This window comes from Bombina bombina, chromosome 2 (assembly GCF_027579735.1).
Source record: "Bombina bombina isolate aBomBom1 chromosome 2, aBomBom1.pri, whole genome shotgun sequence".
In the NCBI taxonomy this organism is placed as follows: domain Eukaryota; kingdom Metazoa; phylum Chordata; class Amphibia; order Anura; family Bombinatoridae; genus Bombina; species Bombina bombina.
In genome coordinates, this window is record NC_069500.1 from 599,514,913 (window position 1) to 599,535,437 (window position 20,525).

The 20,525-nt window shown below is 36.4% G+C and overlaps 1 protein-coding gene across 4 annotated transcripts in view; it reads left to right on the top strand.

Annotated features, from left to right (window-relative positions):
* TRPM3 (transient receptor potential cation channel subfamily M member 3) overlaps positions 1-20,525 on the top strand; it is an 814,585-nt gene that overhangs the window by 296,969 nt on the left and 497,091 nt on the right. For all 4 annotated transcript variants that reach the window (XM_053702508.1, XM_053702509.1, XM_053702510.1 and 1 more), the window contains exons 3-4: positions 5,737-5,941; positions 8,787-9,000. In XM_053702508.1, the coding sequence (XP_053558483.1) occupies positions 5,737-5,941; positions 8,787-9,000 (419 nt within the window). The remainder of the gene's footprint in view (positions 1-5,736; positions 5,942-8,786; positions 9,001-20,525) is intronic.

Genomic DNA, 20,525 nt, shown 5'->3' on the forward strand with positions numbered 1-20,525 from the left:
AGATTTCCTAAAGCCAAGATAGTATTGGTAGGGGATTTTAATGTTACACCAAACTCATACTTGGATAGAAGGAAAGTGGGGTTCGGAGTGGGGAGATCAAATTTAAATCTGCTCAATTGAATTTCGAGAAGAAAATATTTAATCTACTTCATAACTCACTAAAATTAGTTGATATATGGAGATTGTTAAATCCAAATAGTCTTGAATATACGTGTTGCTCTAAAACTCACAATACGTTATCAAGGTTAGATCTTTTTCTGATTTCAGATGTATTAGTTTCTAAAGTTGAGAAATGTAGCATTGGAGATTTTAGTTTATCAGATCACGCTCCGGTTACTCTATCTATCGCAGAAAAAAGGAAGTTCTCATTTAATTCTTTTTTCTTTCCAGCTTACCTGCGAAATTCCATCAGCTTTAAAGATGTTTTAATTAAAGCGTGGGAAGACTATAGCTCGTTTAACAGCCATTGCAGAGGGGATGTCCAGCTCTTTTGGGAAGCTGCTAAAGCCTATCTGAAAGCGGAAATCTCTAATTATGTGGCAAAGTTAAAGAAAGAGAACATGAGGAAAGATCTAGATCTCTCAGATAAAGTAAGGGAGGCATATATCTTGTTTAGGGAAAGACCCTGTAAACTGAATACAGACAATTACTTCCAGGCAAAGAAAGAAAGAGAGACGTTCCTCCTGGGAGAGGCACAGGTACTCTCATATAAGAATAGTGCTAGATTTGCTAAATATGGAAATAAAGTTGGCAAATATATGGCCTCTCTGTTTAAAAGACAGTCTAGGAGGAAATCAATAGCAGCAATAAGAGAGAAGGACCAAGTATATACAGATCAAGGTCGAATATTGCAATTATTTCAGAGGTTTTATACCAACTTATATACATCGCAATGTCCGGACTCAGAGGACATTAAAAGTTTTTTGGAAGAGATCAATTTCCCAAAAATTACAGTAGAGGATAGTGAGGGTCTGAACCAACCAATAACAGAGAGGGAAATACAAAGAACCATTAATTCAATGGCTAGAGGAAAAGCTCCTGGCCCAGACTGCCTACCGGTCGAATTCTATCAAATCTTGCGAACAGAGATAGGCCCGGTACTGACCGATCTTTATAATACATACTATGGAACAGATAAACAAATTTCGGAGAATTTTAAGAGGGCTAATATAATCTTAATTCCAAAGATCAATCAGGATCCATCGGATATGACTTCATATAGACCCATTTCGCTTCTTGGCCTCGATTACAAGATACTGATGAAGCTTCTGGCGGAAAGATTGAAACCTTTGTTACCAGCGATTGTGCACCAGGATCAGGCAGGCTTCATTACTGGTAGAGCGTCTGAACTGAATGTAAGGAAAATCCTACAGGTCATCAAGCGGTATGGGGGAGATTGCACTGCCCTGCCGGAGGCCTTCCTGCTATCCTTGGATGCAGAGAAGGCCTTCGACAGGGTGGAGTGGCCCTTCTTGATCCAGGTACTAGAGAGATTTGGATTTAGGGGCCTTTTTAGGGATTTTGTCGTTAAGGTATATTCAGATATTAAGGCCTCTTTGTTGATTAATAACTCCATGTCAGACTCATTTATGCTAACTAGAGGCACCCGTCAGGGATGCCCGATGTCTCCATTATTGTTTGATCTTATAATAGAACCTTTGGCTATTAGATTAAGAAACATGTTGATCGGAATAAATATAGACCAGGTAAAATTTAAAACTGCTCTATTCGCAGATGACCTTCTGCTATTTGTTGCTTAGCCAAGAAAGCAGATTGGTGCAATTATTAATCTGCTCGAACAATACGGTAGAGCCTCAGGGTACAAAACAAATTTCTTGAAATCTAAAATCTTGTGGCTGAAGCACAATTCAGGGGAAGCACAACCCTTTCAGTTTATAGAAACTAACACGTTGGAATATCTGGGGCTGAAGATCTCCGCTAATACAGCAGATTGGTATAAAGATAACTTTGTATCAGTACTGAAGGATAGCAGAGAAAAATTAAAATCATGGGTCTCACTCCCGGTTTCACTGACAGGCAAGATAGCTCTCTATAGGATGTTTATTGTCCCTAAGATTCTGTACACTTTGAGGATGTTTCCTCTCTTAATAAACAAGGCTGATCTACGTCTCTTTAATCAAGCTCTGAGAGTGTTTCTTTGGAGCGGGAGAAAACCAAGACTGAAATTAGCCAAGTTATATCAATCCTATTTTAAAGGCGGGCTCGCTTTACCCGATCTAGAGAGATATAATCAGGCTGCCATCTTAAGATTCCCTATGGATTGGCTAACAAGATCTTTTGTATACTCGGATGAGATTCTCGAGAATCAAGTCTGTGCCCCGCTCTCCTTAAATTATATTTTGTTTGCTTCAAATAAAGAATTAGGAAAGAGATTACTGGAACACCCTCTGTATAGAGATATAATAACAGTCTGGAGAAGGTTAACTAAATCGGTTGGAATGAGGCAGAATATCTCAAAATGGTTTCCGATAACTGGCAATACACCCTTCCCTCTAGGTAATATGGTGGACACTTTTAAAAAATGGTCACCAGGAAGACCACTTATAGTGAAGGACTTCTATGACTCTGAGTCAAATAAAGTTTACACATTCGATAGATTTCAAGAGATTTTCCCGGAAGCTCAGAAAAAACATATATTCTATTTTATTCAAGCAAAAAGCTATATTCTTAAACTAGTGAATTTGGATCCCCAGATGTGGGAACAACACCCGTTGGTTGATCTGGTAAAGGTTAGGAAGGGATTATTATCCTTTATCTACAAATTTTTGGTATCTCTGGAAGAAACATCGGTTTTAGCAGATTTGACTTCCCAGTGGTCAACACTGGTTGATTCTCCTGATCTTGAGACAATACTTTTAAAGAGTTTGAAGACTGCACAGAGGTTGTTTTCCTCATCTTATTATAGGGAAATTCAATTTAGGGTGATACACAGAGATTATTTAACCCCTCGGAGAGTGGCTAAGTGGAACAAAAATGTGTCTAATATCTGTTCTAAATGCCACTTTCAAGACCCTGACTTGATTCATCTAGTCTGGGGATGCCCCAAGGTAAATCAATTTTGGATGAAGGTAGAATATTTTCTCTCTAATATAGTAAAGAAAAAGATTCAGCTAACACGAGACTCTATTCTTTTTTTAAGATCCCACGCCGCTTGGGATAAGTATGTTGACTTTATACTAGTAGCGTTAATAATTATTAGAACACTTCTCTTTAAATATTGGATTTCTTGTAAGACACCCACTATCTCAGAAGTGAGGAAAGCATTATTAGATTCATCAATTAAGGCAGCGTATGAATCAAAATTGGGGGGGCCCTCAGGAGAAAAATTCTGTAGAAGGTGGAGGGTTTTCGTGGGCCTTCAGGGAAATGACTTCGTACAATATATATAGAACAAATCATCAACACTAAACTAGATTGGGGGGGGGGTTGGGGGACGTGGGGGGGGGGCGAGAGGAGAGAGGGAATATTTTTATTTTTCTCACTACTTTTTTTTTTTTTGTCCGGGAAAGGGTTTTGGCTATTTGGCTTTTGTCCCTTCTTATACATTTCTCTTTTATGTTGTAATCTCCAAGTATGGAGAAATGTGTGTTATGTGTGTGTTGCTTGTATTTTTCTCTTTTTTTTTGTACAATAAAAATTAAAAAAAAAAAAAAAAAATAGTTTATATTTATTTCTATTACCCTTATATTGGCATTTGAAATAGTTTATGTAGCCTGTGGTATCCACACCTATCCTTAAAGTTTTTGGTCCTGAGGCCCAGCTGTGTTAACACAGCCAGTAGAAGAAATTACACTCCCAGTGGGTTATAGAAGAGATAAGGTAATAAAATGTTAATTTTCCATTGTTCTTTCCAAGTACTGGTGATTGGTTTATGGACAGATAAAGAAGCAGGTATATGTACACAATGTGATAAAGTAATGAGATGTGATTATGCCTACAAACTCAACCCATTTTATTATGTTGTGGCTTCAAAACACAACATCAGCTAATTCATATACACAAATAAGCCTTAAAAATGCAAATTTCATATATTTTATACTCTGCAGCAAGTAAAAAAAGTCATTGGAAACACATTAAGGGAATAACAATTTTATAGTAAACTGTTCCTTAACTTTTAAAATTGTCAGAAAAATAATCTACTACTCATTTGAAGTTCAGACTAAGTGCTATTGCATTGTCTTGTTATCTTGCATTTGTTGATTATGCAAATCTAATGTGTTGACTGGTCCTTTAAGGATATTTAGGGACATATATAAAAGAGGCAATAAAAGAAACTGAAAACAAGGCTGTGTGGAACTCCTATTAGGTAATTCATTTAACAATCCTATGTTCCACACAACCTTGTTTGCCCAGTCTCATTTATCACCAGTTTTTTTTTTTTAACTAAGTAAAAAAATGAAATCTTGCGAAAGTTCATGCAAGCGCGTGATTTCAATAATGGGGTTAGGTTGGGCGGTTCCAAAGAGGCTAGGCACACCTTTGCGAAGGAAACCCGATTTAGGAAATGGCTAGAACATTCAATGATGTCCTAACGATGCTCATGCCCAGCGCAGTTAGGATGGCATGGAACGTCCTAACAACGGGAAGGGGTTAAATTATAGAAAAGCGGCCAAAATAAATAATGAAAGTATTTTGGAAAGTGTTTCCCTTTAAACTAATCTCACTTTTCTGCGTACAGTACAAATAAAAAAAGCAATGACATTTTATTGTTTTCCATTAAGATTAAGTTTATTTTAAAACTAAAAATATTTAATTTATTTTTCCACCTTAATTGATAGTATGATTCGTAAAACAGCACTAAGGAGTCGATTTATGAAGCAGTGAATGCTGCCTCCGACCCACTCCGCTTCAGTTCCGCCTGAAGTGGAAGTTAAGAAGCAGCGGTCCTAAGACCACTGCTCCTTAACTGCTTCTAATTTACTCTTATTATCAATTTTTCTTCCTTCTCTTGGTATCTTTATATAAAAACCAGAAATGTATGTTTAAGAGACGGACCATTTTTTATTCAGAACCTTGGTTGCAGTTGCTTATTGGTGACTAAATGTAACTAACCAATCATCAAGTGCAACCCAGGTTCTGAACCGAAAATGGGCCGGCTCTTAAACATACATTTCTGCTTTCCAAATAAAGATACCAAGAGAAGGAGGAAAAATTGTTAATAGGAGTAAATTAGAAAGTTGCTTACAATTGAATGCTATATCTAAATTGTTAAAGAAAAACTTTAGGTTTACTATCTCTTTAAATGTAATCACTGGTTGAACAAACAGCAATTCAACACAGAGGAGACACATTTTTTACCTTACAGGACTACAAAATAAGCAACATATGATTGATTTTAATGGTCAATAATGTGAGACCATAATTAGCACCTATAGTTTAAAGAGCACTATTTACATTACCCATTGCAATTACCTCCAGTATGTGAAAAGTCTAGCATAAAATGTAATGTGTTGCACAATTATTACTACCTTTTACTTTTTACATTGTGAAAAATGCTTCTTGGTTTTATGAAAAAAGTATAATTGAATTAAATGATCATTGATTACAAATCCATAGATCAAAAAGAGAAAGCTGAGTCATCACTGCTTGCTTTGTATCTAGGCTTGGCACGCTGTATAAAGTTTCCCATAGACGCCTGAAGCACAGCTGTATACTGTGCACTTGAGAGCATTGTGATGCTGATGCAGGCATTTTGTTGTTTTCATTTTGTTGTAGGTGTTGCTGTGGGCGTCTCATAGGACAGCATGTTGGATTGACGCCAAGTATCTCTGTAATTCAAAATGAGAAGAATGAAGGCAGATTGAATCGCAATGAAGTTCAGTCTGAAAAGTGGTCAGTCGGCAAACACACACAGCTCAGCCCAACTGATGCCTTTGGAACGATTGAATTTCAAGGAGGGGGTCACTCTAATAAAGCCATGGTACATTCATGATGTCATTTCCCCTTTAAAGAAACAGTAGGCTTAGATTAACTAACAGCCTCAAGTTCTTCTAGTATCTATAATTCCTATGTTATTTTCAACAAGTAATTCACTAAACTTCATTAATATCTCCATTCCTTAAGTTATAATAATAAAATAAAAAAAGGAATAATAACGTGAAAAAAATGTAAAGTCTCCTTTTATGGATTTTGTTTAAAATCCCATGCTGTTTAGATTTCATTAAACAATATTTGCTGCAACCAAGGACACAATCAGAGAAAAGATAGCAGGACAATTACACTTTTATAATGTAAAAGAGTCCAATCAGAACTGATTTTTTTTTCTGGCTTAAATATTAATAGTTGTTTCTCTTTTAGAACTAAGCATGCATTTGCTATATATATGCAAAACAATATTTCTGTTCTGGTATCCATTTAAAACACTTTATTCTTCTTAATTTTGAAGAGGTTGATCACACTAAGGGCTAGATTACAAGTGGAGCGCTAACTGTGCACAAGTGAAAAGGAGTTTATCGCAGCTATTTGCACATAAGGATAACACAACTTGAGAGCTCTAGTTAACTGTTACACTCAAGTACAAAGTTGCACAAAAAGTAGAACATACATTGAAATATTAAAATAAAACAAAGGCTCTACCACAGAAGAGAGAAACAGTGCATAAAACAATTAGCAATAACAAAGCAGTTTCAAAAACTCGCCAATCACAATATACAGAGTAGCGATATAGTGACAAGTAGTCTCAAATCTGTACTTTTTACTGCACTCATTGCAGCCTTTCAGATTTTTCTGTTTTCCCTCAATTAAATGTTTTCTTTCTTTCATCATTGTTTCTTCCTAAGACTAATATATTATTCCTTTATTCTATCAATATATATTTCATTTTACTGTACAATCTTTTTTTCTTTCTTTTTCTCTTTAAAGTGACATGAAACCCAAATAGTTTCTTTTATGACTCAGATAGAGCATACAATTGTAAACAACTTTCCAATTTCCTTCAATTATCAAATTGGCTTTATTCTTATGGTATACTTTGTTGAAAAAGTGGTAATACACTATTGGGAGCTAGGTGAACACATAGGGGCATATTTATCAATGTGCAAGCGGACATGATACAAAGTAGTGTATCATGTCCGCTGCACATCGATAAATGCTGACAGCAAACGCTGTCGGCATTTATCATTGCACCAGCAGTTCTTGTGAACTGCTGGTGCAATGCCGCCTCCTGCAGATTTGCCGCTAGCAGGGGGTGTCAATCTATTCGATCGGGTTGATTTCTGTCCACCGCCTCAGAGCAAGCTTCATAACTTCTGTTTCCGGCGAACCTGAAGACTCGCCGGAAACAAGGGGCCTCAAGCTTCATACAGAGCTTAATAAATATGCTCCATAGAGTGAGCCAATGACAAGGGCCAGTGTATGTGTGTATCTACCAATCAGCAGCTAGCTCCCAGTAATGCATTGCTGCTCCTGTGCCTGCCTATGTATGCTTTTTAACAAAGGATAAAAACAGAACAAAGCAAATTAGATAATAGGACCAAATTGGGACGTTGTTTAATATTGTTGAATCTGAATCATGAAAGTCTTTACTGTTCCTTTAAATCTCAGTCTTTCACTATGCATCTTTATTTTATTCTATTATATACCCATGTTTTCTTTTCTCTTATTACATTACAGCCTCAGGAAAAAAATGCCAACAAAATGCAAATCATTGAAGTGAATGAACTTAAACACAAGAAATAATCAAATTCTCTAAATGGAGAACAGTATATTCTCATGTGCTGAACACAGTAATTGAATATCTTGCAGGCTTTCTATAACATTACATGATTTTGCCTGACTATGTGACCTGGCATCAGTTTTGGTATAAACAGAGTTACATTTTGGGACATCTCAATAATGCCATTGTTTTCTTTTTAAAATATTTATTTGCACTTTTAAATCTATTATTGCACCTACTGGTTTGATTATATTTGCTTACACACATGTTGAATACATTTCTATAGATGTGTGTAATGGTACAGTCTACTGGTCTATGTTCATAAAGAATGTATTTGCCAGTCTTTGGTAGTAGAAGCCAAAATAATAGAAAAATAATAGACTTCACTTGTGATTGCACATGCTGGCACGCTTAAAGATAAATAGCTTCACAAAGTGCTATGTTTGACTTTTTACTGATAAGCATAATTGACAAGTTGCAGGCTAACATTGTAAGATTATAAAAGTTTACTTTATATTATCTGTGGGAATAGTTTTAGTTGTATGGTGTAAACAATAAAAGTTGTGCTTTAACTATTAAATGGAAATATCAATAGGTTCATAAGGCAAACGATCACAGAGTAATACTGTACATACAACCATCTGAAAGACAGTTTGTAATCTAAGTAATCGTAAAAGAAAACTCCACTCATTTCTCAAATGAAAATAGGTTAATTGCTTTTTAACAGTAAAGCTGCACTCAAGCGTATACAAAATCAGTAAAAAAATGAAAATGCTAAGACTGACAAAATATGAGACGACATAAATTCTTTAAATGCACATTCATAGATTATAGTTTGAGGAAAGTTGTAAAATCTAATGCATATATTTAATTAGTTTTGTCCAATGTCCAGCAAGTTGAAGATTATCTTAACTGAGTATAATAATTAGGTATAGATTATGAAAATTTCCAGTATCTAAAATTAGAAATGAAAAAGGAAATGTTAGTTATCTTTTTGGTTTTAATATATTAATATTACTTAACACTAATAAAACAATTTGCATATTTTGAGCATATTGATTAATTACAATGACTTAGTGTTTGATCGTCTGATTTTGCTGTATTTTTGCAGTATGTACGAGTATCATTTGACACAAAGCCTGACCTACTTCTGCACCTCATGACAAAAGAGTGGCAACTAGAACTTCCCAAACTCCTCATTTCTGTCCATGGAGGACTCCAAAACTTTGAGCTTCAGCCAAAACTTAAACAGGTCTTTGGGAAAGGCCTTATCAAAGCTGCCATGACAACAGGGGCCTGGATATTCACTGGAGGAGTTAATACAGGTATGTAATAATATATCCTAAAAAAAATTCTAGCTCAACATAATTATTTTATATGTATTTATATTGTATTTTAGAAATAATAAGTGCTTTCCATGATTCAAGTGAAATACAAAGTTTTGAGATTAATCTGCAGAGCTAAATATGAATAGCATTAACAACGCAGTTTTAGCAGTGGGTTGGAAAAAAAATACTTGACAATGAGCGCTTGACTGGTAAATTATGAGAGATTTTAATTTCTTCACATGGGTTTCAGCTTATCAGACAGGAAATAGGTCACTGAGCTAGTTTTTAGTTTCATAATATATACAAAGCCAAATACATTGTTATACTTAAAGAACAATGTACTACTGTAAAACTGTTTTACTCTTAAAATGGCCCTTGATGCCCCTGTTTCTGTGTGAGCCTTCAGGCTCGCCGGAAACAGCAGTTATGAAACAGAGGCCTTAAGACCGCTGCTTCATAACTGGTCCGCTGCCTCTGAGGCTGCGGTCTGCTATCGGCCCGATCCTATACGATCAGGTTGATTGACACCCCCTGCTAGCGGCTGATTGGCCCCCAAATCTGCAGGGGGCAGCATTACACAAGCAGTTCACCAGAACTGCTTGTGCAATAATAAATGCAGACAGCATATGCTGTCGGCATTCAGCAATGTCTGTCGTACATGATACACTACAGCGTATCATGTCGGACAGACAATGATAAATCGGCCCCTTAATGTGTATATCAGCTGCAGACTATAAAATGCATGGGGAATAGCTCCTTTATGTTCTTTTTTGTATGCAAAATAGTAGTCTCTGGTAATTGAAACCACAACCCAATGAAGTGGGTAGTTTCAAGGGAGAGCAGATCTCATTAGCTTATCTATGTATATTTACATGAAATCCACTTTATCTCACTGTACACAGTAACACTATTACTTAGGGGCCAATTCTTTAAAGCTCTCTGGGCTTTTGAGATTCTATAAAGACTCTCGCCAGTACTATGAAGCTCCTGTAATTATTCTATAAAGGCAGATTTTTTTCTTGAGAACAGTGTCTCTCACAAAGGGGTGTTCTCTGCTTCTAAAGGGAAATTCTGGCCAAAACTGAAATGTACATCAATGCATTTAACTTTTGAATAGAAGCATTTTTGCAATATACGTAAATTAGCAAAAATGCTTCTAGTAAAAGTTATTAATGTTTTCATTGTTAGCTTTTACCATGCATGTTCATATGAAGCATATCAAAATATGTGTCATGTACCAGCATTTTACACATAGGGGTGTATTTATCAAGCTCCGTATGGAGCTTGATGCCCCGTTTTTCTGCTCCATAACCTGTCCGCCTGCTCTGAGGCAGCGGACAGACATCGGCGGAAATCAACCTGATCCAATACGATTGGGTTGATTGACACCCCATGCTAGCGGCCGATTGGCTGCAAATCTGCAGGGGGCGGTATTGCACCAGCAGTTCACAAGAACTGCTTGTGCAATGATAAATGCTGACAGTGTATGCTGTCGGCATTTATCGATGTGCAGAGGACATGATTCGCAATATTGGATCATGTCCGCTCGCATAGTGATAATTTGGCCCCATAGTGTCTGTTTAAAGAGCTGGCAGTGATATGTTTCATGTAAATGTATTCATCATCAATGCAATAGAAGGCATTGGCAGCTCCATGAGCAGACACATCGTTCAAAAACATAATTTATGTAAGAACTTACCTGATAAATTCATTTCTTTCATATTAGCAAGAGTCCATGAGCTAGTGACGTATGGGATATACATTCCTACCAGGAGGGGCAAAGTTTCCCAAACCTCAAAATGCTTATAAATACACCCCTCACCACACCCACAAATCAGTTTAATGAATAGCCAAGAAGTGGGGTGATAAGAAAAAAGTGCGAAAGCATAAAAAATAAGGAATTGGAATAATTGTGCTTTATACAAAAAAATCATAACCACCACAAAAAGGGTGGGCCTCATGGACTCTTGCTAATATGAAAGAAATGAATTTATCAGGTAAGTTCTTACATAAATTATGTTTTCTTTCATGTAATTAGCAAGAGTCCATGAGCTAGTGACGTATGGGATAATGAATACCCCAAGATGTGGATCTTCCACGCAAGAGTCACTAGAGAGGGAGGTATAAAATAAAGACAGCCAATTCAGCTGAAAATAATCCACACCCAAAATAAAGTTTAAATTTTATAATGAAAAAAACTGAAATTATAAGCAGAAGAATCAAACTGAAACAGCTGCTTGAAGTACTTTTCTACCAAAAACTGCTTCAGAAGAAGAAAACACATCAAAATGGTAGAATTTAGTAAAAGTATGCAAAGAAGACCAAGTTGCTGCTTTGCAAATCTGATCAACCGAAGCTTCATTCCTAAACGCCCAGGAAGTAGAAACTGACCTAGTAGAATGAGCTGTAATCCTTTGAGGCGGAGTTTTACCCGACTCGACATAAGCATGATGAATTAAAGATTTCAACCAAGATGCCAAAGAAATGGCAGAGGCCTTCTGACCTTTCCTAGAACCGGAAAAAATAACGAATAGACTAGAAGTCTTTCGGAAATTCTTAGTAGCTTCAAAATAATATTTCAAAGCTCTAACTACATCCAAAGAATGCAATGATCCCTCCTTAGAATTCTTAGGATTAGGACACAATGAAGGAACCACAATTTCTCTACTAATGTTGTTAGAATTCACAACCTTAGGCAAAAATTTAAAAGAAGTTCGCAAGCACAAACTTACTTCACCACCTCCATAGGAGGCAAAGTTTGTAAAACTGATTTGTGGGTGAGGTGAGGGGTGTATTTATAGGCATTTTGAGGTTTGGGAAACTTTGCCCCTCCTGGTAGGAATGTATATCCCATACGTCACTAGCTCATGGACTCTTGCTAATTACATGAAAGAAATGCTGTTGCATGAAGCATATTTATGAAACACTTTTACATTTAATCTACTAAACCTACATTTGGGAATATTGACAGATATATACTGTATAATTTAAAAATGTTTAACCCAGTAATTCAAAGGAATTAATTGCTATATTCATGCTTAACTATTCCCTTAACAGTACAGTAAACACCTTGATATTTTTATATAAAATGTTGTTATGAAAAAACTTTGCAATACATTTGCATTATTTATTTTGCCCCCTTTCATGTAAAATAAGCTCTTAAAATTGAGCAATTTTTAATTCTAAAAACCCTGCTGATTTTTTCAGGCTAAACCTACTACTACATATTTTTCCCTAATTGGCTTTATCAGATAATAACCTCACTTGATACTAACTGTATGACCGTGGCTAGCCTTCCTGTCTATGGACTAAAATCCAGAGTCAGTCAATGATATCCAAAGTGTACAAGACAATAAACAATGAACAATTTTGAGCCTGTCATTTTAACTTTTTTTTAACATTTATATAAAAACACGGAACCATTTGGAGTTATACATTAACATTGAATGTAAATGGGGCAATGTAAATTGTCATCATAATTCTATTTAGAGAGCGATCTGAAAGCAAAAGCATTAGGAAGAGGAATTAAAAAGGTGAGGAGAGGGGAAAAAAAAGAAAGGGGGTGGAAGGGGATTAATTAAGAGTCTAAATTGGGCCCAGGTAGGCCACCAGTCAGCACAATGTTATCTATATTTGAGTAGTAGTAGAGCCAGATGTCCTAAAAGGTCCAGTTTATTAACCTGCATATAGTGATAGTGTTTAGGTGTATTAGGTCAGTGACCTGGGCCGAGCAGTCGAGTTTAGTAGGAACCACTTTGGATTTCCACAACTTGGGAATTACGGCTAGATTACGAGTTTTGCGGTAAGAGCTGCTGTGTTACGGAGCTTTACGCTCCTTTATTGCAGGTGTTAGGCTTTTTTTCAGCCGGCTCTCCCCCTTGATGTCTATGGGGAATTCGTGTACAAGCACGTAAGACCAGCTCAAAGCAGCGTTGGTATTGGAGTGCGGTATGGAGCTCAATTTTGCTCTACGCTCACTTATTGCCTGCTGACGCCGGGTTTTTGCAAACCTGTAATAGCAGCGCTATAGGGAGGTGAGTGGTGACAATAACTTGCAAGTTAGCACCGAGCAGCTCTTACCGCAAAACTAGTAATCTAGCCGAAAGTTTGTTTTGCTGCATCATTTAGCTTTGGTATATTAAACAACAGTAAAATTCCGGGGGCGATCGGGATCCAGGCACCCAGAATGTCAAACATAGCATTTATTGTTTCAGTCCAGAAGTTAGAAAGCTTTGGAAAAGAACATCATATGTGTAACATAGTGCATTCTAGGCCACATCCTCTCCCGCACCTGTCACTTAATGAAGGATAGACGCCGGTCCAATGTGTCATGGACATGGGTCATAGGAAGCAATGCCCATAGATGCTATCATAATGCTAACAGATGCACACCTGTTCATCAGTAATTAATGAGCAAATCTCCAAAAACAAAATTATAGAACTGCTGCTGCTGCTGCTGCTACATTTTGCCTCCCTGGACTATGGCCAATATGATGGCTTCTGTTATCTTTTGCTTTGGAAAGCACATTTTTACAAGATCTAATCAAAACAAATATTTCTATCATCTTGTTTAAATGATGCTGCTGCAGGTTTTTGCAGGCAGACAAAAACCAGTATATTGATATCAAGCTACATTTCGCGTTTGTATTTGCTATGCTGTGCACTGAGATTTGCTTCTGATGAAACATAAACCCAATGGCGAGGGAGGGACAGCAACTTCTTATGTTTCAAAAATGCTCATAATAAGATTTCTACAGCTTTCTTAACACTCATAACCATGCCTTATATTACAGTACAGAGACCTAGAAACAATACATACAATTAGCATGTGAAAATCAAAAAGACTATGCACTACTATGGGCTCCATTTAAGAACCTACAAATATAGCATCAGACAGCTGCTTATTATCCTGCTACACCAACTGTATAGTGGCGTGTCTCAATCCCCCCGGACTTCTCTGACCAAGGAGATTGACAGCCCCTGCTCCTGCACAATTGGCTGCATGAGAGCAGGGGACAGTGTTGCACACTCGGCGAGTTGTGCAATGATAAATGCGGGCAGCGTATTGCTGCCCATTAGCCGCGACTCTGGGTGGACGGGGGCAGATCCTTATATGTTAGACGAACGTTAAAAAAGTAAAACCATCGTAAGGGCAAGATTACAAGTGGAGAGTAATCAACAGAACGGGGTTCATTATATTGTGCTCAGTTTCATGCTAAAAAGAACACACAACACAAAAAGTGGATGGTTAAAAAGGGTGCAATATTAGCATGCTCATTTTCCTCAAATTACAAGTGGTGGATGAATTGTTGATCTCAAGCACAATTCAAAAAAACTCTTTAAAATTAAATGATTCTTGAGACCTTTGAGAGAAGTGATTATTGATTGCTGTGGAAAAATGAAAGGTATATGGTATATGGCAAGGAGCGGGACTGGGAAGGAGTCAAAGGTGTATATTTGTATGTGTTTGTATATATTTGTGAAGTGTTTCAAGACTGACTTAAAAAAAGCATAGGACTCCAATACCTGAATAGATTTTTTTTAAAATTGAATCAGTTTAGTGCTTGAGTGATAACCAACATGAATTCTACTACTTGTCCCCATAGATGCACATTATGTGAGAGATTTAGCGCACCTTTGCTGTCCTACATACAGATGTTATCACATTCGATCAAATGATAAACAATAAGTTTGGGCTTGTAATACAAGTGCAAAAATAGAAGCAGTATTGATTGCGCTAGTATCTTTGTGCGCCATTTGTAATCTAGCTCAAAATGTTTAAAAACATTTAGCAAAACAACTTTGTAATATACTTCTACTTATTAATTATGCCTGCTTTTCCTATACCTTAACTCTTAAACTTAAAATTGTGAGTGCATTGTTTTCCCCTCGGGCACATCAGAATGTGTGCAGTTTGAGAAAAGACCCATTGAGGGTAAGAGCAAATATTATCTGTGGCTGGTCATGATAATACTATAGTTTTTCTTATTCTTGTTCTTTGTTTTTATTATTATTATTATTATTATTATTATTTATTACTATGTAATTTTTCCTTAGACCTCTGTCTTCAAATATAAGGGTATGCACCAATCTAATAGAACAGCAGAGCATATTACCTCATATTCTAGTCCACCAGAGTGGGTTATTGTAATATTTTCATTCCATCCCTAATCCAATTATCAACCCCAAAATAATAAATTTACTTTTAAAGGGACATTAAACAGCTGGTTACAGTATCATAGTAACTACTCAGCATGCTGTTGTTTTTGCTCCTGTGCTTGCAGCTATTTTCAAAGCTATTCTCTTATTTTAATCCTTTAAAAGTTCTGATGGTTAGTAAAGTTCTGCATCTTCAAACTGGGCTCTGCCATCTTGGAATTTTACTATTCTTGTACCATGTGACAGAAGTGGTGCAAATTGACAGATTAGTAATGTTGGTGCTTTCTTGACAAGCAATATCATGCACTTCAGTTTAGCGTGCACAATACAGAGTGGAAGCTGTACATTTTGTAGTGGCTGAATTTCTCTATATTATTCATGTGGGCTTTTTATGTTTCTTAGGTAACTTTTATACTGTGCAGATGCAAAAATATAACTCTTCTGCTTTCTACTGTGTGAGCTAATCCAAAATGCAAGGTATAGCTGTCACAAAGCCAGCAACATCATTGCTCTGTGAAAGCACAGTGCCTCTGTCACAGGATACAACAATATAGGCATGCCAAGATGGCTGGGCTCAGTATAAATGGCAGGGTTTTACCAACTAAGGGCTAGATTAGGAGATGAGCTCTATTTTGCAGTCCTGCTTGTGTGTTAACTTTGCTAGACTGAGGCTTTTAGTTCAACTTTGAATATCATAACCGTGTTAACATATTCTTCCATAGACTTGGAGCGTGCCAACTGAAAAATACCCCCAAAAAACTAACACCCATACTCGCACAACAACCTGACCACATTTATTCAAGACAGCTAAACCCATGTATTATGAATATTTTACATTCCAATGTTCTTCACATAGAAGAATATGTTCTATTTATTCTTAAATAAATATTTCTTTATATATCTGATGATTTTTGGTAAAAATATACATCTTTACATATATATATATATATATATATATATATATATATATATATATATATATATATATATATATATATATTTTAAAAATACTTAGACCATATTCATATTTGGAATGTGAAATACTTAAACTACATACACAGTTAAACATCTTATTAAATATGACTATTGCATAAATTTGGTTTTACATGTTTTCAGCTAATTGACTGCATAGGGTTCCAACGCACTTATTTATATGTCTATATATGTATATATGTATACATATGTATTTATGTGTTTATATGTGTATATATGTCTGTAAATACATTTTTACACATATAAATACTTACATACATATGTACATACATACATACATATACATATTTAGACATGTACATGTATGTATCTCTATGTTAAAGCCCTACCTGCTGTAAATCAGCACTGCACATACTTCTTTAGAGAAAGGGGAGGGAGAAGATGGGCGGGGCAGGGCAGGGCAGCAATGCTGGGTTTAGGAGCAGTCAGTGTCAACTCTGCTCCTGATGTCCTGAATTGCTGCTGTGAGCTAAGCTGTATACTTCACTTCACTGATCGAATAAAAGTGCAGCTTGTGCATGTCAAGTGCCAGGTTACACTCCAACTATTACAGCTTTCCTGTGTGATGTTAACTTTGCAAACAGAGGTGAGTGAGGTCAGAGAAGCAATGCCTGCAATGTTTTTAACCCTTCTCTTTCTCTTATAGTAGCTCTATAGCATTTAGCATCTATAGCTGCTGTTTTGTAATTTATAATTCATGGAGTTGCTTTAAATAATTTGTAATAGTAGATATTGCTTACTAAATTATCACACTTTCAAGGGGATGTTCTTAAGCAGCTATTTTACCATGAATGTATGTTTGTGTGTGTGTTTATGTATTAGGGATGTGCAAATGTTTCGCAACATGAAACAAATTTTAACACATTTGTTCATTAGTTTCGAATGTTTGTACAACATCCTAACATTTATTTAATGTAATAGTATTTCTAATGCTTTCTTTAAATGTAATATAGAATTCTAATTTTTCTGATAATTTGATTCAAATTATGCAATATTTTAATTTGCAAAATTCAAATTGATATATTTGTAATAGTATTGCTAATTCTTTCTTTAAATGTAATATTCAAATTATGCCATATTCAAACAGAAACATTCAAATTGATATACTTGTAACCATTATGTATCAATTTACTAAATTCCCTACCACATGAACTAATGAACTTCTGAATGCTTTTGTTTTATTCGAATGTTACATTTTCAAATTTTGAATGTGGACATTCAATCTAATTATGAACATTCAAAATCAATAGTGACATTCGAAAACTGTAAATAGCATTTGATTATAGAATATTGTAGAATATTCGTTCTTATCAACATTTGATTATGTAAATGGTATTTCTACAATAACATTTGTTCTAACATTCAAATTTGAATATAACCGCATTCACCCATCCCTACTATATATGTGTGTATATGTGTTTGTGTGTTTATATATGTGTTTGTATGTGTGCACATGTTTGTGTGTATATGTGTGTGTATCTGTATATAAGTGTACATATAAGTATATGTGTGTGTATGTGTATGTGTTTGAGTGTGTGTTTGTGTATACATAATTAGCCATACTTTGGAAGGGGGGCTGTACAAATGACATGGCCACAGACTTTGCCCTGGGGCCCAGTGAGTTCTAGTTATGCCTCTGTTAGCAAAATTGTAATTGTTTTACAGTTTCTTATTTTATCATCTCTGGCACGGCCAATTAGGGACATATATGTGGCATGGTTATGCTTGTGAAGTCTGGTTTTAGAGTTAACTAACTTGCAGGAAAAGGTGGGGGAATAAATAGCAAGAATATATTGCAAAGTTGTTTGGGGGGGTTTACTACACATAATTAAACAATTTTTAACTGTATCTGTCATGCTCATTTCACATGTAAATAAGGCAGATATTTTTTTGTTAAAGGGACATGTTACCCATATATTACTTCACTTTAAAGTGATACAGCACATCTGTGAAAAGCTGATTATAAAATAGCATATGAACATCTCTATGTAAAATAAAAATGAAGATATTTTACCTCAAAAATTCTCAGGTGATCAGAGTAGGGGATCTGTAAGAAGTTATCCTTCAGCTACTCTTTTTGCTGTCATCTGCATGGTGAAAACAAAATCAGCATCATCAGTGCTAACTTCACACTCTGCTTTTCTGTGATCTTGTGGAATTTCAACATAATCTTGCAAGATTGCATAGTAAACTTCTGTCGTGCAGCACCTACCCTCTGGAACATTCTCCCTCGTGCTGTCAGGCTTTGCCCTAATCTTTCTTCCTTTAAATGCTCCCTGAAGACTTTTCTGTTCAGGGAAGCCTACCACCCAACTCAATAATAAATTAATTTCACTTACCTAATATTTCCCTCATCTAACTCTTCATTAACATCCTTCTCAATCCTGCAGTCCTCACCTCCTGTTTCCCAACCTCCTACCCTTCTAGATTGTAAGTTCCCACGGGAATAGGGCCCTCAATCCCTCCTGTATGTGTTTGTAAATGTTGTCCTGTATCTTACAAGTCTTGTATTGTTTTATTTAAATGAATTGTATCCATGGACAGCGCTGCGGAATATGTTGGCGCTTAATAAATAAAGTATAATAATAATAATAATAATAATAATAATTTAACTTAGCTTTTTACAGATATATTTCAAATCACATTTTCATAATAATAATTTTGCAAATTGTACATAAAAAATATACACCTAGATTACAAGTTTTGCGTTCGTGTTTTAACTCTAAAAAAATGGCCATTAAAACAGCACTGCAGCCATTACAAGTCTTGTTGGTATAGCTGTACTGCAAGCCTTTTAGCCTGTACCGCAACGACAGTCCCGCACACATAAAAATTACTTTTTTTCATGGGACTTCCATAGCGCAGCCATTACGAGTTTTGCAGTGAGGCTAAATAGCTTGCGTTGCAGCCTATACCAACAAGATCCATTCCGCAATCTAAAAGCAGTAGTTATGAGTTTTACGCTACAAAACTGTAACATAAAACTCATAACTAAACTGCTACAAATTACACTAAACACCCATAAACTACCTATTAACCCCTAAACTGAGGCTCCCCTGCATCGTAAACACTATATTAAAGTTATTAACCCCTAATCTGCTGCTCCCGACATCGCCGCCACTAAAAATAATTATTAACCCCTATTCCGCCGCTCCCGACATCGTCACCACCATAATAAAGTTATTAACCCTTAAACCGCCGCCCTACCGCATCGCAAACACTATTTAAATATTATTACCCCTAATTTGCCGTCTGCCCACATCGCCCCCACTGTACTAAAGTTATTATATTAAGCGCTACACTGCAGCCACTATAATAAACCTATTAACCCCTAAACCACAAGCCCCCCACAACGAAATATACTAAAGTAAACTATTAACCACTAAACCGAAAGCCCCCCACATCACAATAAACTAAATTACACTAGTAACCCCTAAACCTAACGCCCCCTAATTTTAGATTAAAGTTACAATTTCCTTGTTTTAAATTAAATTAAAACTTCCCTGTCAATTTAAAAGAACTAAGTTTAAACTAACAATTAAACTAATTTACGGCTAGATTTAGAGTTTTGTCGGTAAGGACCCGTGTAGCTAACGCCGGCTTTTTTCTGGCCGCACCATAAAAATAACTCTGGTATTGAGAGTCCACATAAAGGCTGTGTTAGGCTCCAAAAAATGGAGCGTAGAGCATATTTAACGCAGCTTCAACTCTCGATACCAGAGTTGCTTACGGACGCGGCCAGCCTCAAAAACGTGCTCATGCACGATTCCCCCATAGGAAACAATGGGGCTGTTTGAGCTGAAAAAAAACCTCATAGCCCCATTGTTTGCTATGCGGAAACACTTCCTATGTCTGCACCTAACACTCTAACATGTACCCCGAGTCTAAACACCCCTAACCTTACACTTATTAACCCCTAATCTGCCGCCCCCGCTATCGATGACCCCTGCATATTATTATTAACCCCTAATCTGCCGCTCCGTAAACCGCCGCTACTTACATTATCCCTATGTACCCCTAATCTGCTGCCCTAACATCGCCGACCCCTATATTATATTTATTAACCCCTAATCTGCCGCCCCCAACGTCGCCTCCACCTGCCTACACTTATTAACCCCTAATCTGCCGACCGGACCTGAGCGCTACTATAATAAAGTTATTAACCCCTAATCCGCCTCACTAACCCTATAATAAATAGTATTAACCCCTAATCTGCCCTCCCTAACATCGCCGACACCTAACTTCAATTATTAACCCCTAATCTGCCGACTGGAGCTCACCGCTATTCTAATAAATGTATTAACCCCTAAAGCTAAGTCTAACCCTAACACTAACACCCCCCTAAATTAAATATAATTTACATCTAACGA